Below are 25,974 nucleotides of genomic sequence, written 5' to 3'. Positions count from 1 at the left end.
TCCTCGGAGCGTGCTAAAAACAGGCATGTCAAAAATATCACGAAAACGTGATATTCCACTAAGTGGCACTTAAAGTATTTTACACACGGTGTGCCGTTCAAACAAATACAAAGTCAGACAAATATCTCCACATTACCTGCCTATGTGAGGTGCACTCCACATATAGTACAAATCATAGATCCAAATGTTAGCTTACTCAAACAAATCCAAAAAGCCACAGTAAGTGTCAGTAGACTACCTTACCAATCCAAAGCTTACCAAATATTCCAAATGTCCAGGTTCCAACTGCCAAGTTCTCGAATCGGCCAAAGGGTCACTGCACGACAACCCAACGATCAAGATCTCAGTCGAGGACCGGCACCACCTGGAAGGTCAGATCGGAAGAAAAGGAAAAATGCCGTGGGTGCCAAGATTCGGGTCACTCGGTGGCAGCGCGCGCGTCCAGGGCGAGTTTCCAATCCTTTGTCACGACCAATCCTTCGGGCATCCGAGTCGCCGATGAGTCCCTATTCGGGTGCCAATTTGTGGTATAGGGTTTTAACCTACATACTCTGCAAAAAACTCTTGATACCTTAGAATAGAAGTTGGCACGGAAACTGGAAATGCAAAAGACACGTTTATTAAGACCCCATGAGGTGGTGGTACAATCCTACAGCACCCTTCGGTAATGCAAGAAGTATCACACCGAACATTGAGTATATGGCTTCTTTTATACAGTTTACAGGAATATGAAAAATAGGCGGTACACACTTTACACAATTTCAGGTACATATAAGGGCATTTTTGGAACACAGCCAACTTATGGGATGAGTTTAGTACCACTGGTCAGTTTGAAGAACATTCCTAAGCAGTGACCGATCATTAACCTTGAAAGCCTGAATACGCATGTGCAGGCTTGACCATTACTAAAAATAGCCGGTTGCTGGGCAGATCAAATAGTCATCGGAAGAGAGAAAGGACAAAAGGGCATGCTGACCACGAGGCAGCGCATTCGCTGTAAATGGAAGCCAGGAATACAAAATGGCCTCCGGAATATAGTCAAGCTAACAGTGAAAACTTTGTGTAGCTGATGCTAACTCAATCGCTGTCAAACTACGACACACATCATCTATAGAGTTGAAGGGTCCGTGCGGCTGCGACCATCGGTCTCCGCAGGATACCCTTCACTTTGTTTTATTATGTCCCTATTGTGCTTGCCCTAGGAAGTTATTTTTAAGATGGAGCTTAAAAAACACCAGTTTCAAACAGGCAAAGGTGGCCCTACTGTTTCTGAAATTGTCCACAGAGGTTTTAACACTCTTTTGTACTGTAAACTTTTTAAGGTCGGTTGTGAGACTCAGAAACACAAAATGTGAGGGGTGAATGCACAGGATTGTATTATCTCTTTGCCAGGAATTTTTTAATAATGAACTGTGCGGGGCGAGTAGCTTATTAGTATATATGAATTAACTACTTGTGTATCAACATGACTGACTTTATATGTAACGTGCCACCAAAACTCGGGCCGACCCTCTCTAACCCAGGACAATTTATATGTGACCCTTAAGAAGAATGATAGGGAGAACTGGCCCTATTTGTGAATCGATTGTATATGTATTTTTTAGATTGTTTTTTTATCTATTTCTAACGGTTTTTTTTAAGACTGTACTTTTATGGTATTGTATTATGCCGAATAAAGTAATTTGATTGATTTGTCATTAGTTTGTAAAGTAATAGGATTCCTTCCACACCCTTGCACTGTTCCGTTTTTCATGTCATCCCTCAAGTCTATTATAGCTGTAAACAAATAAGTAGATCTATAATTATATTGTCGTACATTTCATCCCAAGGTACATAACGTCTGAGCTCTACAACATAATTGGTTATTCATTATACAAAAATGTTCTCTCCAAAATATAATACAAACTTTAAAATAATTATTCTGTTGTGTGTGAAAAAGCAAGCTGAAGATCTTCTCCGAATTTGTAGTCTGCCAAAATATCAACCACTGGGATCTGAGAGGTTTCTGAAGTTAAAAATGGCCATGACCTGAGAAGGCTGTGAGCAAGAACTCAATAGAATCCTAGTTTGGCTCACCCAGGGGAGTGACTAAAACAAAGAACGACACCAGATATAGGAAGGCCCTGACACAGATAGCAATTATAAATGTAAGAACTTGATCAAGATGTATGAAAATGCAAAAAAGACAAGCCTCATAGAAAAGATCTAGAAAGCCTGGAGTGATGTATGGTGGAGATGCTAGACTTGCCAGTCCCTACATCAATGCCTATGGTATGATGCCCTTACAAGGTCCAATGTCAAGCTTGGGTTTAGACTTCTAATTAAAATTACCCTTGAAATCAACCTGTGTCAAGTCACCAGATAATAGTTTGACAAAGACATTGTGGAAAAAGGATGGACCTGAGAAACAAAGTGAATAAAGAAAAACCCAGTTGCTAAACCCAACTAATACCCAATCGAGATTAGTGTCTCAAAGTAAAAGTTGGGAGAAACCACACAGACCATCGCTCTGAGTACCCTAAAGACCTCTTGGCTAAACCGTATTGCTCCAGAGAACTTGTTCAACAACATTTAAGCAGACACAGGCATTCCTACGAAAGGCTGCTACTTTTAGGAATAATAATAGTAGCAATATTGGTTCAGACAGTGGTGGTCACGTGGAGGGACAAAATGGAGGTCAAAGTAAAAAGCGAGAACCAGGATAGATGAAGTAAGAAGAGGTAAAAAAACAAAACACATTGAAATGGACAATAAGGATGAAAATGGTTTCCTTACTGACAAAATGTTAACAAAAGTATGTACAGGGACAAATATTAGAAATAAATAATTCAAGCTAGAGATCTTTTAACCTATATGTAGACAAAGCAAAACACGACCCCACCAGAATCACAGGGCAAGATTCACAAACTTCACTTGGTAGTGTGTAAAGTAATACCAATCATGTACTTCAAAATGCAGTTCACAAACCTACAGCCAGAGACCTCTACCTCTCCTATATTTTTCTATACGGAGATCTCCACACAGGTAGACATACACATTACTAGTAAATGTCGGAGGGTCCCGGGGTGGAGGAGGAATGGGGAATACTTACTACTAATGGGTAGGTGTTTGGCAAAATATAAGGAGGTTTTGGGCTGACATTCTAATACTAAACACAGGCCCACAAAAGAATAAGACAACTGGAAGTCATAAAATATGCTTTCTAAGTTAACTACAGCTTTAAGGGTGTCGCAACAGCCCAGACTTAGGCTAACTATGGTACCGCACATGTCTAACCTCTGCAACACAACCCACTCTCATAGAACACACCCCATGCGGAATTAATGTTAAATCAATTAAACCACATAGACATTTAAAAGGATATAACATTATTATTAATAAATAATTCATTAATATATTCACATTTTTTATACACATTTAATTTGATGACTTAAAGTGCTGTAAAATGTTATTTTATTATTTGTAGGTTAATGATGGAAACTGAGCAGTTAGAACTAGAGAATAAAATTCACAACTGCAGTTAGAATACTTAGAGCTCCATGAAGGCTGCCAGAATAGGAATAATCTAAGTTGGTCTAACATTTCTATAACACAAACACGAAAAAGGGGAACTCATATCCATTTGTACCCTGGGCCACCTGCCAAAAAAAGGGTAAGAGACAACATTGACGTGGCAAAATATAACCTCATGATACTCAAGATGGGTAAGAAGTGTTCTCATAAATAAAGTAATTAAAAGTACTTGCTCTCCCATTAAAGAACAATTAATTCCTTGACTTTACATTAGAAGTAAAAATTGGATGTTTGATTTGTGACTGAAGCCGACAACCCACACACGGAGACATGTAGTGGTTCATGTGGTGGTCTCAATAAAAATGTCATTGGTTCATTCCTTCATTCATTGCAGTAATAAGGTCCCGGACACCTAGACTAATCTCGATGTGCTGCAGGGTAACTCTGCAGACATTATTGTATTCATGAGAAGACGCTCCTTGCTGCCGAACGCCTTGATTGACTCATTAGGCGATTGTAGTTGCATGTATGAAATGTGTTGCTCTTGATGTAGAGTATTAAAGGAGTCGCAGTTAGTGTACCATGAAAGCACAGCTGTGCAGTAATGTGATAATACAATTAATATTTTTAGTACTTGAAGAAATTGTGTAGTATTATCAACTGATTGAGCTCTTTTCCAGAGTTATGATTTTAGTACCTTCAAAATAAAGGCAAAATGGAGAAAGAAGACTACAGATGACTGTTTGGTTCCTCTGAATGAGTAAATAAGCACCCAAATGTTTGTTTATTACATTTAGATTATAAACGTAAAAACAGTTGCTGTCTTTTGTAATGTTGTAGTCATGTAGTTTCAAAGTGAGCAAAAGATAATCGTAAATCACTGCTAAAAGCTAAATATGTAGCTAATATTGAATGAATATATTCTCTTATTACTTGTAATTACATTGCTCGAGCTCCAGGAGACCTGCTTAAAAGTTAGTTTACTGGCTCAACCTAATCATGAGACCACCTTCTGATTTGATTCTGCTCTTCGTGCGTTCTGTCACTCAACAGGGCTCAGTAGTTTCTACTATAAAGTGATCATCTGCTGTGCTGCCTGCCTGTTTATGGTTCACTGACCACTCTTCTTTGTTCAAGACCGTTCTAGTCGCTTATTTCTTGAAGATTGTGGTATATGTTTCTACCCATGAACTTTATTATTTCACAGTGGGAATCAAACTTAGTTCTGACTTGTCCAATGGAATTACCATTTGTTGCACAGTTGACCCTCAAGACTGCCACTTTGGGGGCTGGGCCAAAGAGTAACCGGTCCTGTTGGTCTGCCCTCTCTTTATTTCATTTTGCCCATACAAACTTGTCGCGCCTTTCTTCCAATGGTGGTCTTTGTACAATTTGTTCCACTTGCATCTTTTTTTCTCCTCATCCTTCCAAGAGTATTGGACCCAGACAACCCACTTCTTTCTACACTGAGCGGACGAAATCGAAGCTGGTGGATGGCCAGCTTTTTGATAGGCTTTGTTGGGGCTATGAATGACAAAAGGATACCATTCATACTATTTTTCTTTGGGTCACCCTTTGTATTTAAACCTGTTGTGCATTGAGCATGGAAGACCCTCCTGATGACATTCATCTACAAGCTACAAGGGCCCTGCTATCTTCCACTGCCCTTACAAGGGGTGTTCCTTGTGGCTGATACCTGCAGCGCGGCCATTTGGTCCTTTTTGCATACCTTTGCCAAACATTTGTGCTTCGTGGCTCATATACAGAGTGGTGGGTAATGTGTTACATAATTTCTTTGTTTATTTGGCATTAATCCATCCTGTCTCCAAATAGTTACTGCTTTGGGATTCATTCATAGGGAGGTTTGAAATCTACAGGTAGAAATATCCATCATTAGAAAACGTTATTACCTTGGGTAACAATATTTCTGGTGGAGGACAGATATTTTGTTTGACGCTACACTCTTCTACATCCTCCCCTGATTATATGGTGCCATTTGTAATACATTTCCAAGGTATCTGTTGTACCTGGCTCTTTTTGCAGGGTCTCCACCAGATGTTTGCCTTCTGTGGCTGAACTTGTTCTTGTGCTCTCTCCCTAAAACATGCTACAATTGGCATCTACCTGACTGGTACATTTAATTTACTTGTAAGTCTCTAGTAAACGGTACTGCATGTACATCATAACCTATAAATAAAATGCTACAAGTGGGCTGCAGTGCTCATTGTGCCCCTCACTAACGTACCCCTTTAAAACATGTCTGATGCCTAACTCTGCAGCCTATAGTGCAGATTTAAACTGCCATTTCGACCTGGCAAAATAAACCTTTTCCAGCCCTAAACTTTTTTTATTTTTTTATATACATACGTCACCTCTAAAGTAGACCCAAAAGGCTCATAGGGCAAGGTGAATTGTATTTAAAAAGTAGGACATGCGTTCTTAAGTTTTACATGTTCTATCTCTCCCATTGATTATCACTGAGTTGAATTATTACATGTTATAAAATAAGTGATAACTTTTGATTGGGAGCAGTTAGAGATATGGTGTTTACACTCAAATGAATTATAATTCAACATTTTGTGTCACAATCCTGAAAATGCCACTTTTAGAAAGTTGCTATTTTCTTGTCCCACCCATGTGTGCCTTTTGTCAGTGTCCTGGGTCACATGGCTGTGAGCGGCTCTGCTGTTGGAGCTTGTGTATTCCTTCCAGACAGTTACAAATGGGTCTTAGATGTGGACAGGATGGGCTATCCCTGCAGGATCACTGGAAGGAGTTGCACCCAGCTCCACAAGCCCTTCATATGAGTCACACACCTGACACACGCACACACAGCTGAAACAGACACCCCCACACATACACACACACACACACACACACACACACACACACACACACCTGACACCAGGCCTACCTGTCTAGTGTTACCCCAAACTTCTTCGAGGCTTGACAGGGGAGAGAAGAAATTTCCAGAACCACATGTGGGGGGTTTATTGGGAATCCTTCCACTACTAGCACGAGGTATAAATAAAGAACCTCCAGAGCCACTCTTCAGTACACTCCTGGACCTGTGCACATTACTGAAGGACTGCCTTGCCAGAGGACTGCCCTACTGCTTGAGAACTACCCTGCTCTCTGAGAAGGAAAACTGGACCTGCTCCATTCATCATAGTGACTCCAAGGGTCAGTTGACTGACCTCCTATCGGAGCTATAAGTTCCAGAGGCCTCTCTGCAACTGCCCGGGTTACCTACTGCACTGGACTTGCCTGAGCCCTGCTATCCTCTGCTGGAGTGAGTTGCTAATCTCTAAGAAGTGCTTCCCCAGGTCCTGGACCCCTGGTTGACACCAGTTGAGCTCCTCCTGTGCCGAATGGTGAAGTCCTGAAGTTTTCGGCTTTTCGCGGCCGTGAGTGGGCTTGTTCATACAATGCGAGGCTCCTGTGCACCCCAATCTTTGCACTACAGCAACCGCCTATGACATCCAGCAACATGAGATTTGTACTTCGTGCTACAGCAACAATAGGCTGCGGTGACGGCCAACACGAACCTCCAGGAATGACCACCCATACCTCTTAACCAGCTCTTTACACTACAGTGATAACAGGCCACGCTGCCTGGCCTGCTCTTCGCGTTACAATGACAACCATCCGTGACGCTCTCCCTGCTCCTCTGGGCCTCCTCCACCTCGAAAGCATCACTTCGCACCAGACTTTGAGAATGTAACTTTTTCAGCAAGACTAACCAGGTGACTTTATGAAAATAAACTCTATTTTTATAAATTGCTTTGGGATTTTTCTTGTGTTGTGTTTTCACTTTATTACTGTTTGGTGCTGCATAAATACTTTAAACATTGCCTCTAAGTTAAGCCTGACTACTTTGTGGCAAGCTACCAAAGGGTTAGGGACAGGTTAATTTAGAAACGTTTAGTGGTTTGCCCCGACACAGATTGTGGTTTTTGCCTGAGTGAGGCTTCCACCCCAGCCAATAATCCAATTTCTTTCAAGATCCAACTTGTATTGTTTTGTTTGCTGTTGTCAAGCTAGCCTGCTTTGTCCTTGTAACCCTCAGTTGAGCATGGAATAAAGTAAGGCATTGACGCCAGCTCTCTAGGGTGATAATTCCATTGCCAACAGTCTGCTTCCTTTGTCTGGCTACGAAGCTGGCTACGAAGCTGGCTTTTATCCTGATATACAAAATGCCAGTTACCTGAGCACCTCCGCTGAAGAGGGCACTCATCCACAAGGCTCCTAAGAAGGAGCTTTCCTCCTTTATCACAGAGGTGTGTAAAGTGAATTAAGCCTCGGATTTGACTTTACTGATTGAGGAGACCACGTCTAACATTTTGATGGAAAATGTGCATGTTACTTCTTCAACTGCAGTTTTCTTGCTTCGTTTCAGTAAGGCTGTTCTGGACCTGTTCTTGACTGGCTGGGAAAAGCCCTATTCAGTTTACAGGCAAATGGCTATTTGCCACAGACAAATGGTTATTTGCCACAGACTTGCTCTGGGTGACCCAAATTCTTGCCCTTGCACCCATCGCTAGAACCTCTGATAGTTCATGCTTCTGGAATGGGAGTCAAAATGACTGGATGCTAAGGCCAGACGTTTTTGCTTCAAACAGCCTCATTAGAGCAGACTGCAGTTTTCTACTAGGATCATATGTCCGTCCTCTTTTTTTAAAAATGTATTTTATTTATTTATTTATTTTTATTAGAAATTGTATGTTTGCACAGTACAGGCATTTCAGGCACATACTCATAGTCAAACATGGCATTGTTACAGCAGAGACACATTCCAGCACGTTCAAATCACAGGTGTACATTTGTAGCACATTCCAGCATGCATTTTGTACAATAATTTTTAAGCCCTTAGTCTTCCCCTGAATCCCCACTGCTATCATCTTGGTCTGGTGGTGGCTCACAGATATTCCCCCTATACTTGTTCCACGCCCCTCATAGTCTGGTCCATTTTCTTGGGCACCCCCTGCCACTGAACACCGTCCTTTCTGCTATCATGGCAGCGTCCATGTCAGTACACCATACTGTTAGAGTAGCTCCACCCCACCTCTGTGCTATATTCCGTTTGGTCACCATCATGCCCATTGTGACCCAACTCTGCCCTGCACGTGTAAGGTCATTTGGCTCCCATATATTTAGCAGGCAGCGTCTGGGCTCAGGTAGTATCGTGACCCCCTCTGATTGTGACATCGTCCTCAGCACTTGTGCCCAGTATTCCGCTATCCTGGGGCAATCCCATATAGTGTGGTAAAAGGTCCCCTCCTCCCCGCATCCTCTCAAACAGTAGGGGTGAGCAATACTCCCTATTTTATTTAGGGTGTGTGATCGTATAAATGGAACAATGTAGAATGCGCAATTGTACAAGCCTGAGGCACGAGGGAATACCTATCTACTTCGGGGATGCCAGCGCTTCCTGCCATTCGGAGTCATCAAAATCTCCAATATCACTAGACCATCTTTCCCTCAAGGTTCCCATCGGATCGGGCAGATTATTCACCAGTCCACGATAGGTTAGGGAGGTCGCCTTCTGTGGCATATAGTCTGTTAATAATCTGTCCTCCAGAGGGGACGCCTCTAGAACCTCCGAGTCAGGTGGGAGCGCGGCCATCAGAGTATGTCAAATTTGGTTATAGCGAAACATTTCAGAGGGGGCTAAGTCATATTGCTGTCGTAGCGTATTGAAGGGAATCACTCCTCCTTTTTCCCATAAGTCTCCGACCGTGGAGATCCCAATAGCATCCCAGCGATCGAAACCCTTGCTGTGCCTGAGTTTTCCCATTCGCTTCGTGTCCCACAGCTTGCTGAGCTGTGTGAGCACCCCCTGCCATCCTATCTTTGCCTGAGCTGTGTGCCATATCCCAAGTGTACGCCCCAGCGGTCCCAATTTTGTTAGTGATAGTTTTTTATCGCAGAGGGTAGCTAGCAGGTCTGCGACACCCAACTGGTCCCTATCCGCCTTCAGCGCCGGGTCTGTTTGCGGAAGATGTACCCATTGATTGATCACTTTTAATTGTGCTGCCCAATAATAGAGTTGCACATCTGGGAGCGCAATCCCTCCGTCGTACCAGCTGCGCACCAGTTTCGCTTGTGCAATACGCAGCAGTTTGTTGCCCCACAGTAGATTGGATACTTGTGCCGCTACTGCTTTAAAATATGCAGGTTTGACTGGGTAGGGTGTATTTTCCAAAATATACAAAAAATGAGGCAACGTCATCATTTTAAAGAGTGCCGCCTTTCCCAAGCAGGGTGAGCGGTAGAGTTTCCCAGTGCCGGACATCATGCCTAAGACGCTCCAGCGGTGGTTGAAGATTCAAATTATAAAAGTCTTCTGCATCAGCTGTAATGTGGACCCCCGAGTGTTTAAACATACTTGCCGCAGTCTTCAATGGGCAATTGTCCGGAAGACAAGGAGGAGAGCCTCGGAGCACATACATGGTGGACTTAGACCAGTTGATAGTGTATCCGGAGGCCCGCCCATAAGCCTCGCACTCATCTAAAAGATTGATTAGAGAACGCCTAGGGGAAGTGAGGTACAGCAGGATATCGTCAGCGTAAAGGGAGATCTTATCCTCCCAGGTCTCAGTCCATCTAAAGCCATGGATCGTTGGCTCCCACCGTAACCAGGCCGCCAAGGGCTCCAGCACGAGGGCGAACAATAGCGGCGACAAAGGACAGCCTTGGCGCGTGCCATGCGCCAAGGGGAAGTCCTCAGAGATGTGACCATTAACAGTGACATGTGCCATGGGTTTCGCATAAAGTAGTCGAACCCAGGCACAAAACTTTGGGCCGAATCCCAAATGTCGCAGTACTGCGAAAAGGAAGGGCCAGTGAACCATATCAAATGCCATATGTGCATCTAATGAAAGTATCACTGCCGGCTCTTGCCCATATTCCGCATGAGCAAGTGCCCCGTGTAGCCTTCGTAAATTAAGTGCCGTGTTTCTACCGGGCATAAAGCCCGACTGGTCCTGATGGATGAGCTTCGTTAGGTATGGCGTAAGTCTCACCGCCAATAGCTTGGCGAGGATTTTGGCCTCTGCATTGATGAGGGAGATGGGACGATACGAGGTGCATTGGTCTGCCGGCTTCCAGGTTTCAGGATGGCTACTATAGTGGCCGTACGTTGGTCTGGCGGGAGATTTCCTGTTTGTAAGCTTTCCGCGAACATGTGCAGCAAGCACGGGGCTAGCGAGCCTGCCATGCTTTTATACAATTCGACCGGTATGCCATTTGGCCCTACCGCCTTGCCCGACTGCAACGCTCTAATGGCTGTTTGCACCTCCTCCTCCGAGAGGTCCCTCTCCATGTCTTGTGCCTCTTCCGGGGACAGTTTGGGCATATCCAGTTCCCTTACATCGGTCAACGCCTCCTCCTCTGAGATCGTTGAGTTTGTGGAGTAGACTGTCTGGAAGTGTCGTGCCAGCAGGTCCACTATGGCGTGGGGGATCCGTTGTGCTACTTCACTCGACTGTGCTAAGCTGGGCTACCCATCTGTCCCTTTTCTCTTTTTTGTCCAACCACGCCAGTAGCTTTCCCGCCTTATCGCCAATGTCATATATTTTATGTTGCGTGTGCGCTAGTTGTTGTCTGGTCAGTTCCGTCAGGTGTTCCCTGTGACGTCGCTGTGCTAGGTATAAACTATGGGTCGGGGGTCGGGTCTCTAGCCTGTCGGGCCTCCGCCACCGCCAAGTCCACCTCCAGAGTCTGTAGTTCTAGTTGTTTCTCCCTCTTATTAGTTACTATGGAGGATATTTCCTGTCCCCTATCATATGTCCTCTTTTGAAGAAAAATTCATTGAATCCAGATAATCTGGCTAGCTACTCTCCCAACTCCCAGCTGCTTTATATGGCTAAACTGCTGCAAAAAGCTATTTTTCATCATTTATCTTTGTTTGTTAAGACAGTCTTCTACATTCTCCTCAGAAAGGTTTTTGCCTTTGCCCTTGCCCCTGTACCGAGTTGCAACATGTGTATATGCCTATCTATGCTTCCGACAATAAAATTCCAGCAGCACTGATTTTATTAAACATTTAAGCAGCTTAGGATACAGTGAACCATGAAATACTGCTGAACAGGCTCATTGAGTATTGTGTGAAAGCTATAGCCCTTTTTGGGGCCTGTGAGAAGGTAATTTTAAGTATTGCTTCTACCTCACGTAGATCTTTCTCTCTCCTGTCTTGCAGTTTGTAACTTGTATGTGTCTTCTTTAGACCATCTGTATCAATCCGTGGTTTTCTAAAAATTTCTGTATGCTAATGATGCAGAACTTATGTACAAGATGTTTCTTAAAATGCTGCTGTTCAGCTGTGTGTGTGTCTTTCAAAGCTAAAGCATTGGATGAGCTTTAATCATCTTAAAACTTCACAAAGACAAATCTGTGATTCTTTACCCTCTCAGACCTTCCTCTTGTTGACACCTCCCAATTTGCCAGATCGTGTTCCATCCCCCCAGCTGTGAACCCCCCTTTACGTCCAACCCTTTTCTTGTAGCTTCCACAGGGGTGGCTCCTTGACTACCACTAACTCCACTTTCCTTCGTGGGATGGGAATTTGGGATTTCTATTTATTTAGTTCTCTCTCTTTCTTTCTGACTTTCCTATGCCTCGCCTTCTATCACCCTACCGTCCCACCATCCCCTCCCGAGGATATGGCAAGTATAATCAACCAGGTACACCTAACCTTTGGTCCCTCATATCATCCAGTGATGTAATATGTTCCCATCTCTCCACAGATACTCCCACAATTTATTGAGACAAACAAATATCATACCTATTAGCACTCTTAAGATCTTATCGCTAAACGCAATGGGGCTCAACCATCCGGGGATATTCTCATAAACTGAGACCAGAATAGATAAGGATATTGCCTGAAATCTCCTGAACAACTGGCACTCGGAATTGGCTTGCTTCCCTGACTCTGTTAAAGAAGAACATTGAGGTGTCACGGTCTTTGCCAGATCCACAGGCATTAAAATAACTAAGAATATACAAGAATCAGAAGGCTGATGGGTCATCTCACAAATTTCAAAAGATAACCAGGAGCTTTTTATTATCAACATATATGCACCAACTGCAGATTGCCCAAAATGTTGGTGACCTAAACAAAAGGTTAAATGAAATTCCAAATGGTTCAAACATTCTATTGATTTTAACTTTCCAATGGTCTAGTGCTAGATAAACTATCCCCTTTGCAAACGTAGATCAGGGAGATCCCACACAAATGAAAAATGTATGCACTGCACACAAACTAACTGATAAATGGAGGATTTTCAACCCAACAGGTAGCAAATTTACTTTCTACTCAAGCCCACATAGCTCCGACTTAAGGATCAATTATATCTTGACTAATCGGAAACTAACTTCTTTCTGTTGTAACCCCAGGATTGAACTCATCATTATTTCAGACCACGCCTGTATATAAATAGACAATACACTAACCAACGTCCACAACCCTGACAGACTCTTGTGCCTCAATGATACCCTACTAAATGGCCCCAGCTGCAGAGAAGAAATAAGCTCTGTAATTGCCAATTACTTCAAAGAGAATGCTTCTCGGGATACATCTCCAGAAACACTCTGGGAAGCCATGAAAGCAACAATCAGGGGTTTATGATCAGTATTATGCCCAACAAAAATAAGACCGCCAACAAAACTTTGGAGGAACTAGAACTAGAAAGAGTAAAACAGCTTGAGCGCCTCCTAGTCTCCAAACATTCCACCAAAACGATCCAAAAAGTCAAAACCCTAAACCAATATAATAAACTAATAGGCGAGAGAGCTCACATAGGGCTAAACACCAACAAAGTGAAAAAACTATGCGAATTCAACAAGGTCAGGAAATTCCTATTTTACTACCTAAAAGTGAAAAGCCAGCGCTCCTCGATCATTGCAATCAAAAGCAGATCAGGTAAAATAGAAACTGAGTCTAAGAAAATAGTAAGCTGTTTTGCACAATACTACAAAGAACTCTACAATTCAGATTGACACCCATATATCCCAGATTGTGAAAAATACCTCAGAAATAATAATCTCCTTTCAATTAAAGAAATAGACCAATTCACTCTGAAAAAACCTTTCGAAACAAAAAAGATAGATAAGGAGATAAAAAAAAACCTAAAACAAAGAAAGCACCTGGGCCGGATGGCTTCATAGGCCACTTTTAAAAAACTTTCCAACCACTACTTGCACCACACCTAAATTCCTCTTTGCCTTTCGTGCGACCAAAGGCAAACTGGACTGAACTTCACAGTTGTTAATAACAGACATCCACGAAAGACAACAAAGACCCATTAGATACCAAAAGCTATAGAGCAATATCCCTACTCAACATGATTGTAAACTATATGCAAACATTTTAGCTACAAGATTGGAACAACTGCTAACATCAATAATACATCTGGCTTTATAAAAGGATGACTGGCCTCTAATAACATCAGACTCTTTGCTCATGTCCCAGAAAAAGCTCCTGTCTTCCACTCCCCAGCGATAGGCAAAAAAGCCTGTGACAAGGTGTCTTGGCCCTTTCAAAGATCGATAACCCATAAATTGAACCTGGATCCCTCATTCGAGAAGATGGTTGTGTTAATAACCCATGGAATTATATTTGAAAGATTCTAATGGAGGTCTGAGGGCCACTAATTCCATTGAGTAAGCATGCTCCTCACCCGACCACCTGCTTAGAAAACACTCCTTGGCTTATTCTAGCTTGTACAGGGAGGTGTACTGGCGTTGCATTTTAACTGGGTACCTGCCACTAAGGTTAGGGACCTCAGAAGCCACAATAACCACCTTTACAATATGAGGCCAAGTCAGCTTACACTGTAAAGTAACATAAATATTACATCAGAGTACAAATGGAACTATGCAGGTTACTAAATTACTAGATATATATGAATATCCGGACAGACGGTTAGGTAGGATCAATAGCCAGTAGTAATGTGAAATAGTTGTTCTAGGTCAAAGGAAATTGTTTAAAAAATGCTTTTAATTAAAGTTTCTTCACAAGAGTTCTCATTGTCCCATTGTGTAAAAAATACAAAATATTGTGCGTATAGCACAAGTGTGACAACTCACAGCTCAGCTCAGCTCAACTCACTGTGCCAGAGCCATAAGCCACATTGCTGCAGCCTTCTACTTACTTTGCATCGCTGTCTTTTATAGACAAATAAAGGAGAGTGGAGAAAATCTCACACTGTCTGGCGCGATCCACCCCTCCTCCGCTTATCACCAATTGTCACTTGTACTTGCAGCCTGAAAGAGCCAGGCTAGAGCCGCTTGGTCCTGCTCAATCCCACGCCAACCTATTGTCCACCCCCTCTTCCAGGCTACCGAGGGAGAGGAGCTGAACAGTAATGGCACTAGTAAAGTGGCTACCAAAGATGCAGGTGCGAGTGTCCAGAGCAGGAGGAAGAACAGGTAAACCACCAAGTTTCTCCAAAACCCACTTTTGAGCAAACCATAAGAAATCCGAGATAAATTAACATGCAGTTTAGTATACAGTTATGCATGCAGTTAAAGTGGGACAAGGCTGGAAGGCAAGCGCTGCTGCAGCTGAGTCATTCAGCATGACGTCTCAGTGTTTTTCGCTTGGTGCAGAGTATCTAACTTTGATCTTGCTTTGGATACTGACATGCAAGGCTAGCTTTTAACTTTTAGAAGAAGTGTTCCAAGTTGTTTTATTTCCCTTCTAGTTTTTTTCGAGACACTCTCAAAATGTAAAGATAGGTTACAGTATTTCTGCACACTAGAATTGGAGTAAGTCAATTTGTATTAAATGGTGGTGACGCAGATAGGTTATAAATGCTATAGTTTGTAAAAGTTTGCTAAATGGGTTCAGGCCAATGGCTAAAAGTGGGAAGATGAATACTGGCCAGTGAGTATCCAGTATAACTCCTCCAACATACTGCTGAGTGCATAGGGGATATATTTCAACTGTTTTAATAACTGTAGTGCCAGCCTTTTCTTTAATGGAATGACAGCTCATTAGTTCTAAAAACTACTTATAAGTGCAGGCACCTTCAAAGTTGAGGAGTTTGCTGTAGTCTGGTGCTTTAAAGAGATAATCACATAGGTGCAGCTGGTTGTTGAACAACAGTTGATGTGTTGCTTAACACCTAAGCATAGCAAATGTATCCATCACATCCATGACTGTAGATTGTCAGTTAACTAAGGGAGCTACTGATTATCCTGCTCCTGATTGAATATGTTTCGTTGTTTACATAAAAATCCACTGATACAAAATTAGCTGTCTGAAAACACTGTTTTGGGTGCGTTGTATAAATAAATGGAAGACTTCAGGCCCAACCACAGTCTGGTGTTGTCTTTTGCTCTTCACATGACTGTTGGGGTTGTTTTCTTCCCCCAATGGCTCTTTTGCACCTTCTTTTGGTTGACGATGTTGTCCCTCACATAGTCGGTTGTTTGAGCTACTGTACTGTCTGCCGATAGTTGTTGTCTATTCTGGCCTGTTCAGAATCACTTATCTGAGTTTAAATACCAGGGACAGGGCAGACTTTTTTGATTCGGTAGAGAGAATTTTGCTATGCAATTGGAATAATTATCTCTTGAGACATATGCTGCCTAAACAGGCATGAATGCAAACATTTTGCAGCAGTAGGAAGAATATGGAGTATAAAGTTGCAATATTTAAATAGTGCTTACTACACCACGTGAGGCGCTGAAATGCTTGCCTGCGTGGTTAGCATGCTACACTGTGCGTGGTTGGAAGTGTGTTGTCTTTTTGTTCCAGTGTGGGAAGTGTTTCTATGTCATGTGTGAGGGCCACAGAGGTAATGTTGGGGGACCTGGTACTTAGCAGTGTGATGGATGAACAAGTGTGAGAGACAGGCATGGAGTTTATGTTTTTCACTAAGCTGGCAGCTCTGAGGGTCCCTTTATGGTATTTCTTATGTTCAGAGTTCACTTATCTGGTTACTATAATGAATTGTCCATTCTGAGACATTATGTTTAAAGTTAAGGGTCCTGACAGGCATGGGTTCAAGGAAGAAATGGTGGAGGGATCTGCTGGGATGGACTTTAGTATTATCTTTCTGTATCATTCAATCAATAAGGATCTATAAAGCGCGGCTAATCCCTGAAAGGGTATCCAGGTGCTTGCAGGTCCCAGAGGCTTATTCGAACAGCCAGGTCTTGAGGACGATTCGGAATACCGGAAGTGAGGTGCTGGCCTGGAGGTGCGTGGAGAGGTTGTTTCAGGTCTTTGCTGTGATGTGGGAGAAAGAGCATCCTTCACTTCTGCTTCGGTAGATGCGAGGAGTTATATGCAAGTGAAAGGGAGGCAGAGCATAGTTTTCTCAATGGTTGGTTGAAGTTGAGGCGGTGGTTAATGTAGGCAGGTACTTGGTTGTGTAGAGCCTAGTGTGCAGGGGTCAGCAGCTTGAATTGGCATCTCTTCTGTACAGGAAGCCAATATAGTTTCCTGAGGCGGGTTGTGATGTGGGTTCGTTGAGGAAGCGTGAGAATGAGTCACTATCTGATTGTCATTGTGAGATATCAAGAAACTGTCATAGAATGTAGCTAATTGGGACCTGCAGTGGTATACAGAGTTAAAATCCTTTGTTTGCTAGCGGCATGTGGTAGATCTCTTCAGTTATTCAATGCCTGTACAGTTGGTGATGGGTTTATTTACTGTGTACTGTTACAGTACTAGGAGATGGGCATGCCCCCTAGCTGTTTTGTCATATGTGAATCTAAGAGTATCATGCAGTAATAGGGAATTATTATGCAATCTGTATGAACTACAATCGACTACCCTACAGCTGAGTGATACGGTATTACCCCCAGGTCCCTACGTCCTCGACACCTTCATAACAAAGTGAGATAATCCATCTCACTGACAGAAAAAAAGAACAAAGGAATGCTGGACCTACCCTCCCCCTCCCGCTAGGAGTGCATAAGCGTTCAGGTCCCAGCATTCCCTCTGTTCTTTTTTTTCTGTCATTCTGACAGGGATCTTGGACGTGACAGGAGCGTGGGCGCTCCTGTGTTTGCTGTGCTTTCGTGGGGGGGCTGATGTTCGGTCCCTCCGGTGGTACTTGCCTCTCCCTCCCTGCTGGGCTTGGGGGGAGTGGCGCGGGCTGTGATGGATGTTTCCCGTGCCGCGCGGCGGTGGTAATACCGCGTGGGCTCCGAATTTGCCCGATGGCCGCCCATCCTGGTCTGCCGGCCTTCCTCCATGGCTTGGTATTTCAGAGGGAATGCTGGGACCTGTGCGCTTATGTACTCCCAGCGTGAGGAGGAGGGTAGGTCCAGCATTCCTTCGTTCTTTTTTTCTGTCAGTGAGATGGATTATCTCACTTTGTTATGAAGGTGTCGAGGACTACGGGACCCGTAGTAATGATGATTACCGGTAAGTAATAGGACATTACTTTTAATGTCGGTTTTATATTGTATTTGTATTGCAATTGCATTTATTTTGCACTTATAGCCTCATACAAAGTGCTGTAGTGCCTTACACCAGGCAGCACGCTGCTTTGCAGATTTTGTTGGTCTTTTTTTGTTTATTGTTGGTTATTTGGATTGGTCTTGTGCTCTTAAGAAAAACAATCTCATGCATTTACTCCAGCTTCTATATGGTAGATTAAATGAATTGGAATTAACTGTGAACTTTAGTGGGAGAATCAGGCATCTGGCCTGACCAATTCAACTGCCTAACACACAAACAACTGTTAACTATTGCATGCTCAATTAAGTCAAGATCCCCACTTGATCCCACCCCTCCTAAAACATGTATGCTAACTAAATCAACTATTTTACAACCTCTCCTAGAGATATCCAATAGTTCATTTACCCATGCATGGATCCTTTTAGAGTGGAAAAAGGTCTTGATGGTCCCTTTACTGAAAAAGCCCAATGCAGACCATTCTAACCTCTACAATTTGTGGCCCCTAGCTCTTCTTTCTTGTGCAGTCAAGATTATGTAGAAACGTGTTAACCAACTGCTATTGGGTTATCTGGAAAAGCATCACATCTCATCCACTCAGTCTGGCTTCCGACCGGCACATGACACCAAAAGTGCTCCGCTGTCGATCCTTAATGACTTGAGGAAGGCAGCTGACAAGGCAAAACCAGTAGCATTGCTGCTCCTTGATATGTCAGCCGCGTCCGATACAGTGTCTCACTTCATCTGCTATTTGATAATATGCTTCCTGGTCTCAGATTTTATTTTATTTATCTATCACATTATGTGATAAGTTATACAAGCAATTTAATTATATGATCTTGGGTCTCTGTTTTATTTTATCTATCACAATGTGTAAATATGTTCATAACAATTGAATCAATAAGTGCTTCACTATTGAAATATTGGATAAATATAAACTAAATATAAATAATTAAAAACATATTTTTTTAACTATAAATTTAACATAAAATAAAATGAAAAATACATTAATTGTATGTAGAACAACACTTTAAAGTCTGAGCTTCTAAATATTTATCCATACATGTACATATGGGACTTTATGTAACACAACTTTATAACTCATGATTATTTTCCATATACATGTATACCTTTTTATGTAGTTATGTAGCTATATATTTATCACTTTACTCCCACTTAGAGAACAATAAAATCAACTCTCTTCAACACACTACTCTCACATTGTATACCTCTTAAAATATATCCTCTACCTCCACTCTGACTCATCCCAAACCTCATTATACTACTATAATCTCCCAAATAACCTTCACTAGATTCTTACCTCCTCAATCCCTTCTTTTACTCATCACAAACCTCTTTTCACTATCATGATCTTCAAAACAAAACCTTCTAGATTCTTCTCTCCTTTATCCTATTAAATCCAACTAACAGAATCACATGCCCACCACTCCAATTAAGTACTTATGTTTCCCATACTAATCCTCCACTAATCCACGTTGGGTTCTGGAGTAGCGTGCTACTCACTGAAAAGTGCTGAATGCCTCATCAGGGGTAGTAAGTGCCATATAAATATAATTACAATTGCAATATATACATACAGATAACAGTTTCCATACAACTTATAGACCCATATATCTCCAGAATTGTGCATACCCGTAATAAGAGCTCTATAGATTAATATATATGCAATGATTTGCAGTTTTGCTGAACATGGACCAGACTGGCCAAGGTCTGCGAGCAGTGCACCAGTTTGCTGTTTCAAATGACAAACCTTAAACACTCAGGCAATAGCTGGGCTGCAGGTGGCTTTTCCGACAGAACCATGAGAGGTTAGAACACAGGCCAAGGACCCCCTTTCTGCGTTTCTCAAATCACAAATCTGTTAACATTTCATTGACAGTGAAGCAGATCTTGCCCCGCAAGTAAAGACAGAGGAGTAGATAGCAAGCCATGGAGATTTATTAACAGATTAGCAAAATGACATCTCACATCAGTTCAATACAAAATACATCGATTTTCTCTTGGATACAACATGCATGAATATAATCCAAGTAATACAATTAATAACATGAAGGTTTAGTATATCAAAACCATCAAGCACAAAGCGGAGCAAAGGCTCGTTGCCATGAAGAAAACACCCAAATTCTAAGCTAAAGTGGTGGGCAAGACAGGGATTTGAAAAGCTGTTGGTATCAGCAAATATAGAATTGAAAGAGGAACCAGATAAACGTTCCAATTAGAAATGGAAGAAAGACAACGATTTTCAAGAATATCTTTGCAAGCAGAATAAGGAGCATTTATCTCATGAGATGAGAGAAGACGTCTGCTTGCAAATGTGTAGAGGAGTAAGATCTAACTAACTAACAAGCTTTGCACAGCTGAAACACAACATTTCATCCAAACATTACAATCTTCAGGTCGTCCTGCCAGGCGAGGGCCAATCAAAACTCAATGTTATCTCCGTGCCTGAAGCCAGTCTCCTGCTCACGAAATAATACCAACTCTTTCCTCCCAAAACGATTTTACACAAAGGAGTATCAACTTCTCAGCTTTCTCATTCACTGCAGGTGGTGAGGTTTTGGTCCAAACCAACAAATCAATATTCTGCGACCTTCAAAATGTAAACTAGCAAAGAATAACATTTTAAATAATCACAGGGTGACTTTGAAATTTGAAACAGAAAAATATTATGCACAACAAGCAGAAATACAATATCTATTTTAAAATGGCGTAGAGCACGTAGGCCCGCTCAAGCTAACTGTAAATGCACGCTGACTATCTAAAGTTAATCAAATACATGTATATGGTTCACTGGACTAAATCTAAATAACATGAAACTAATAAGTGACATAATTCGAGTACCAAATGATTGAATGATGTATAAATCATGTATGCTAGAGTTATTACGGAATACGGATTAACATGCTATTTAAGCACAAATGACAAAATCGATTTTGCGTCATTAACAATAGCAAACATTAATCATTTTAACAAATATTAATATTTAATGAATGCAGGCGAGGAAAAAAGCCTCAGGCCGTGGTGGCAGGTATAGCCTGTCCAACGAGGAACGATGCTGTGGCAGCAGCACAACATGGAGAGAAAACGACATGCACAGTGTGCTGGTCCAACCTTGATTACATGCTTAGTCCCCCCTGTATCCTTCTTAAAATAGCTTTGCCTCTATTGGGCTGTGTACAGGCCACGCCTTATAGCAACCGTGCAGTGAAAGAGTCAGAAAGTTACACACTAGTGTACATTAGCAGGTTGAGCATGGGAACATATTGAGTCCAGGTGAAAGAGACTGATTTTATATTGGCATTACAATCAGACCTTCCAGGATATCGGGATTTTGTGAAAATTATGCGATTTGTACAACACTGTCTGCAGAAATTGTCACAGTACACTTTTTACACAGTTTCACGGAAGGTGTTTTGTCTTGGGATTTAGAAGGGGTGACGTTTAGATTTGAGGCGGACAGGAAGTTACAGCGTGGTAACTTCCTGGACACGTCACGTAAACTGTAGCAGTGTGTTATTGTATGTCTGTAGATTTTGCGGTAATGCAACCCTTTGTACATTTTGCAGGAAGAACCAGTTGTTCATCACATGACAGCCAAAATAGTTGAAAATGTTTGCACTACAATCTCCTTTCATGCACAAGGCTTCATTAAAGGGGAGATTGGGCCTTCATTATGGTACCTTTTCACACACTCCACAGTGGATTCTCTCCGGATCACTGCTATATCGGTAAGAAAGTTGAGTTTGGATGATTAGATTATCATTAAACATATTTTATGTGGGTTCTGAAAACACTGTTTGACATTCTGTCTCGTTTCATAATCTGCTGTATCTCTTTGATGGTATCTTTATGAACTGATCTTTAAAATATTGCAGAGTTATACATTAGCAACAATTTATTATTGTTTCACTATATTGAGGACTCACATAGAAGGTATGGACTCAGAGCACTTGGTTGCAATACCGAGACAAATGGATTCGGAGAGTCGGGGTGAATCGAGTTAGTTAATGCTTCTGATTGAAACCTCCTTTCCGCAGATGCCCCGGCATATAAAATATCTGCCAAGCGCAGACTTGAACTGGAAATATTGTGATCAGTCAGTCCTACTCTAGAGTGACTCTGTCTCCATAGCAATGGTGCTATCTGGAATGTCTGCGCCCCTATACCTCTGTTTATTTTCTCTGTGCCACCCAAGCGAGTTGGAAGAATGCCATTTTTTACCCCCTTTTTTGCTGTTTTTGAGGCAAGTCACACCAAAAGAGTCCTGGTTTAAAGTTTTGGAAGGATTTTTAAAACATACCCATAAAAGGTCAACAGAGGCACAATATATGGTGCCTTGCCCACGATCACAAACATTACCGCCAGGCAAGCTATGAGAAGGTCACCGACGTATTTATAGATTTCAATGGTAAGGCAAAGGAGCCTTCTTTAATCTTCCGGTGGGCAGATTTTAAATTCGCTGTAAAGAAGCAAATATGTTGCACTTAGTTTATTTAAGGATTACTCCAGTAAAATTTCCAGTCCCCACAACTACTTATCATGTGTTATAAACACACAGTTGAGGAAGAAATCCCAGTTGCTACTCATGCCCTTGAATGCCTACTCCGCGTATTTACTTGCATTGATAATTTGGAATTAAGTTAGTGCTCAATGCCGTGTTCAGACGAATGGACTAAATGGGTGCTTAATAATTACAATGCTAAGTGCAGTCTTCTAAACCGTTAGTATATATGCTGCGAGAATTGCATCCCATTCCTTGTGCCCCTCTTGAAAAGCAAGCTTATTCTCCATGCTTGTGCATACTTTCTGAAGTCTCTTGATCCCCTCTTGATTGATATCCTTGGGATAAATCCCATGATCTTTATCTGTAAGTGTGCTCCGGTAAAATTTCCTGTGTGCATCTAAAACATTTAGTCAACCCCCCTTTTCCCAGCAGATTGGTGTAAAGAATGTATCTGTTCTTGGATTGAGGGGTTCTCATCTCAATCCAAGTTTGCTTAGTAACAACCTGAATTGGAGAAAAATGTCCGATTTGAAATATATTGAGCATTGCAAAAGGCTCGCTGGATGTTTGGCACCCTCAACATTAAATAAGTGACCTCCTGTCTAGCAGGGAAATAGGCAGCTAAATCCATCTTTCCACTGTAACCCTTTCCCCTATAGCAGAAGAGTGCTGGAAGATGTACTCAATATTATACTCTATACAATAATTAATGTCTCGATATTCAATAATATATACATTTTTAAATGGGTTTAGGCGACCACTGGAAGGTAAAGCCCTCCCAAGATCTGGATCTTGTTTTTTAAGTGGGAAGTAACACACGCTGCGCTTGTTAGACCACATAAATGTTCAGATTGCTTAATTATATCAAGGGGTATGGATAGGGTTAATTTCATACGAGTATAAGAAGATGACAGTATTGTCACTGTGCATATCTTCACCATAGTTTTTTAGGTCTCGCCTGGCGATGCAGCGCATGCACTGCCCACCTTGGCGAGGCCTATTGTGGTCGGTTTGGTGGGCGAAGGGGGACAGGACATGTGCACGCGCGCATGCAGAGGACAGGAGTTGTGCACCCACGCATGCAGAGGACAGGAGCCAAGCGCTGGTCTGAAGCCAAAACCGGAACAAATATATCCGCAACATTTACAGGCTGTCTTCTGGTGTCCTCTGCTGGCTCCAGCTGAACTGCCTGGAACACTTTAAGACTCTCCAAACTGCTTTCATTTGAAATACACAGGCATAAAATGCTCGCTTTGTTTTTTTCAAAATCAGGCTAACCACTTAGCACTATACAGTAATATAAGGTGATATGATCTGAAAATGTGAAAAAAATGCACGTTTGTTGCTGATGTTGCCTTTCCTACAAGTAGCCAGACATGTGGTTTTTCTATTTTCTGTTTTTAATCTACTTATTTTGAGTTGACCGGGTCATCGGGCGTCAGAAGTTTGCGAGCCAGAGTCCCGTGAATGGACAATAACTATGAGGGCCTGGGAATAACTGGTGAAAATCCGCATGTCAGACCTGCAGCCCCTGACCCCTGCATTGCAGATTTAATGGGTGAGGATCCACCCCCATTAAAACCGGACACAGAGCTGTCAGACCCAGCAGTTGCGTTTCCGGTAACACCAGAGGACTCCTAGTATGTGGTGAGTGGGTGAGCGGGGTGGGGGGAGGTCTGTATCCTGCCAGTGGCACCGGTCCGTCGTTCATATTGTGGGCATTATTATCACAGGTTGTTAGAGTGCAAAACTGATCTGTGGTATTTTGATGCCCAGCTAGTTTTGAGACAGTATTGGCCTCTGAAAACTCAAACTAACAAGCCTTTGGAGTCTGTGTACCAGAAACAAGTTCATGAAACTTGTGCTACACGTTAGCGCTGTCAGTACAGCACATGCTCAGTAAATCCCCACTCCAAATTTTCAATTCTAAAAAGATCAGTATTTGCCAGGGCTTAACTGTGCTTCAAGAAATAGTTTTGACCTTCCTTCCTGAGCCATCCTGGGACCCCATGAAGCTAAATACTTTCTACCTTCCCCTTATGTTTGGCACGTGGACACTTGTCTAACAGTTTTTCATTTGAGCTAGTGGTTGGAGATAAGGACGCATGCACTCATTTTAGGTGACTGACTTTTTTCCTCAACAAACTGATACAGAACAAGAGAGAACAAGCATGTGCAAGGCAATAGGTCTCGCATTTACGCATAAAAAAACGAAAACAAAAATAAAAGGCATTGTTATTTACAATGTCAATAGCTCAAACTCGCGTAAATGCGAGACCTATTGCATTGCAAATGCTTTTTTTTTAACAATACTATTTGTGGCTGCATGCTGTCTGTAAAACAAACTCTGGCCAGTCAATAGCTACGTCCAGTATTACACAGTTAATTCCATCTGTGAGGAGGAAATATTATTGATCATATCTTAGCACTATGGTCAATGTACTCTCCATGTAAGAGAAACGGGTCATATGAGGTCTTGCATTTACTCCCACAAGTGATGCAATGTTTATTGATTCCAATGCAGGTTCTGCCCGTGAACCCCAACTCTAAAGAACATTATCCCATTTAATAAATAAGACTGTCCAATGGGTAAACCCTTTATGTAAGGAGGCCCAGGCTCTGTTTTGGGGACATTAATATGGTCTCACATGTTGGCTGGTTTGGACACTCACCTAAAATATCTAACGGATACTGTTTTGGTGTGAACTTGAGGAAATCTGGAAAACTGATTGCCTCATTCAATAGTGTGAAAACGTTTTTAACACATCTATCAGTTCTCTCTGTGGGCTACTTTTACAAGCCTTCTTTCAGGGTGAAATCGTTTCAAAATTGGCATGCAACTTCATCTTCAAACCTTCTGTCTTTTACTCAGTCTGTGGACTTACCTGTTTCTAAGCCAACCTTCCAGGCAATGAGCATTCTTAACAATTGATTTTCATCCTGGGTTCTCCTGAGGCTCTTCATTGACTGTCTGCAAAAGAACAGCCCAAGAGGGTTCCTGTACATTCAGCGCATCCTTTTTTTGGAGGACTATAAAAGCAATGTGACTCGATAAATCTCCTGGAATATAGCTTGTCCTTGTTCAAAGTTTAAAAAATCATGAATAGCGAAGTTACATCCGACAGTATAAGAGACTTCGCTTACAACTTATGTGCATCTCAATGGTTTTGTGTCCTCCTTTGTTTTGAGCACCCCCTAATTTCAAGTGAGTTAACTTAATTTAGACTGTGTTTAAACTGACCATCCACAGACATATTGGAGTATTTATGTTGTTAAGCTAAGGAATGCGAGATACCTTTTATAGCAAACATAATAATAATCTTTTTCGCTTCAACTATAGAGAATTTCGTAAATTAACAACAAACAGTTGCTACTGTTCATCCTGATATTAATTGCAGGATTAGAATCTATCTTGTCATTATTATAGCTGGAGATCCTAAATTGAGGGGTACTTGAATCAGTGATAATTGACTATCTTAGTAGTTTTATTTCAAGATATCGAGATTGTGGTCAGGTGGAG

At 42.0% G+C, this 25,974-nt stretch overlaps 1 protein-coding gene across 5 annotated transcripts in view; it reads left to right on the top strand.

Annotated features, from left to right (window-relative positions):
• The window catches only part of ULK4 (unc-51 like kinase 4), a 2,246,396-nt gene that overhangs the window by 775,516 nt on the left and 1,444,906 nt on the right, over positions 1-25,974 (top strand). For all 5 annotated transcript variants that reach the window (XM_078663530.1, XM_078663529.1, XM_078663527.1 and 2 more), the window contains one exon: positions 21,517-21,678. In XM_078663530.1, coding sequence (XP_078519656.1) covers positions 21,517-21,678 — 162 coding nt within the window. The remainder of the gene's footprint in view (positions 1-21,516; positions 21,679-25,974) is intronic.

Source organism: Lissotriton helveticus, chromosome 10 (genome assembly GCF_964261635.1).
Source record: "Lissotriton helveticus chromosome 10, aLisHel1.1, whole genome shotgun sequence".
In the NCBI taxonomy this organism is placed as follows: Eukaryota; Metazoa; Chordata; class Amphibia; order Caudata; family Salamandridae; genus Lissotriton; species Lissotriton helveticus.
The sequence above is the reverse complement of the archived record's forward strand: the minus strand, read 5'-3'. Positions and strand labels throughout refer to the sequence as shown.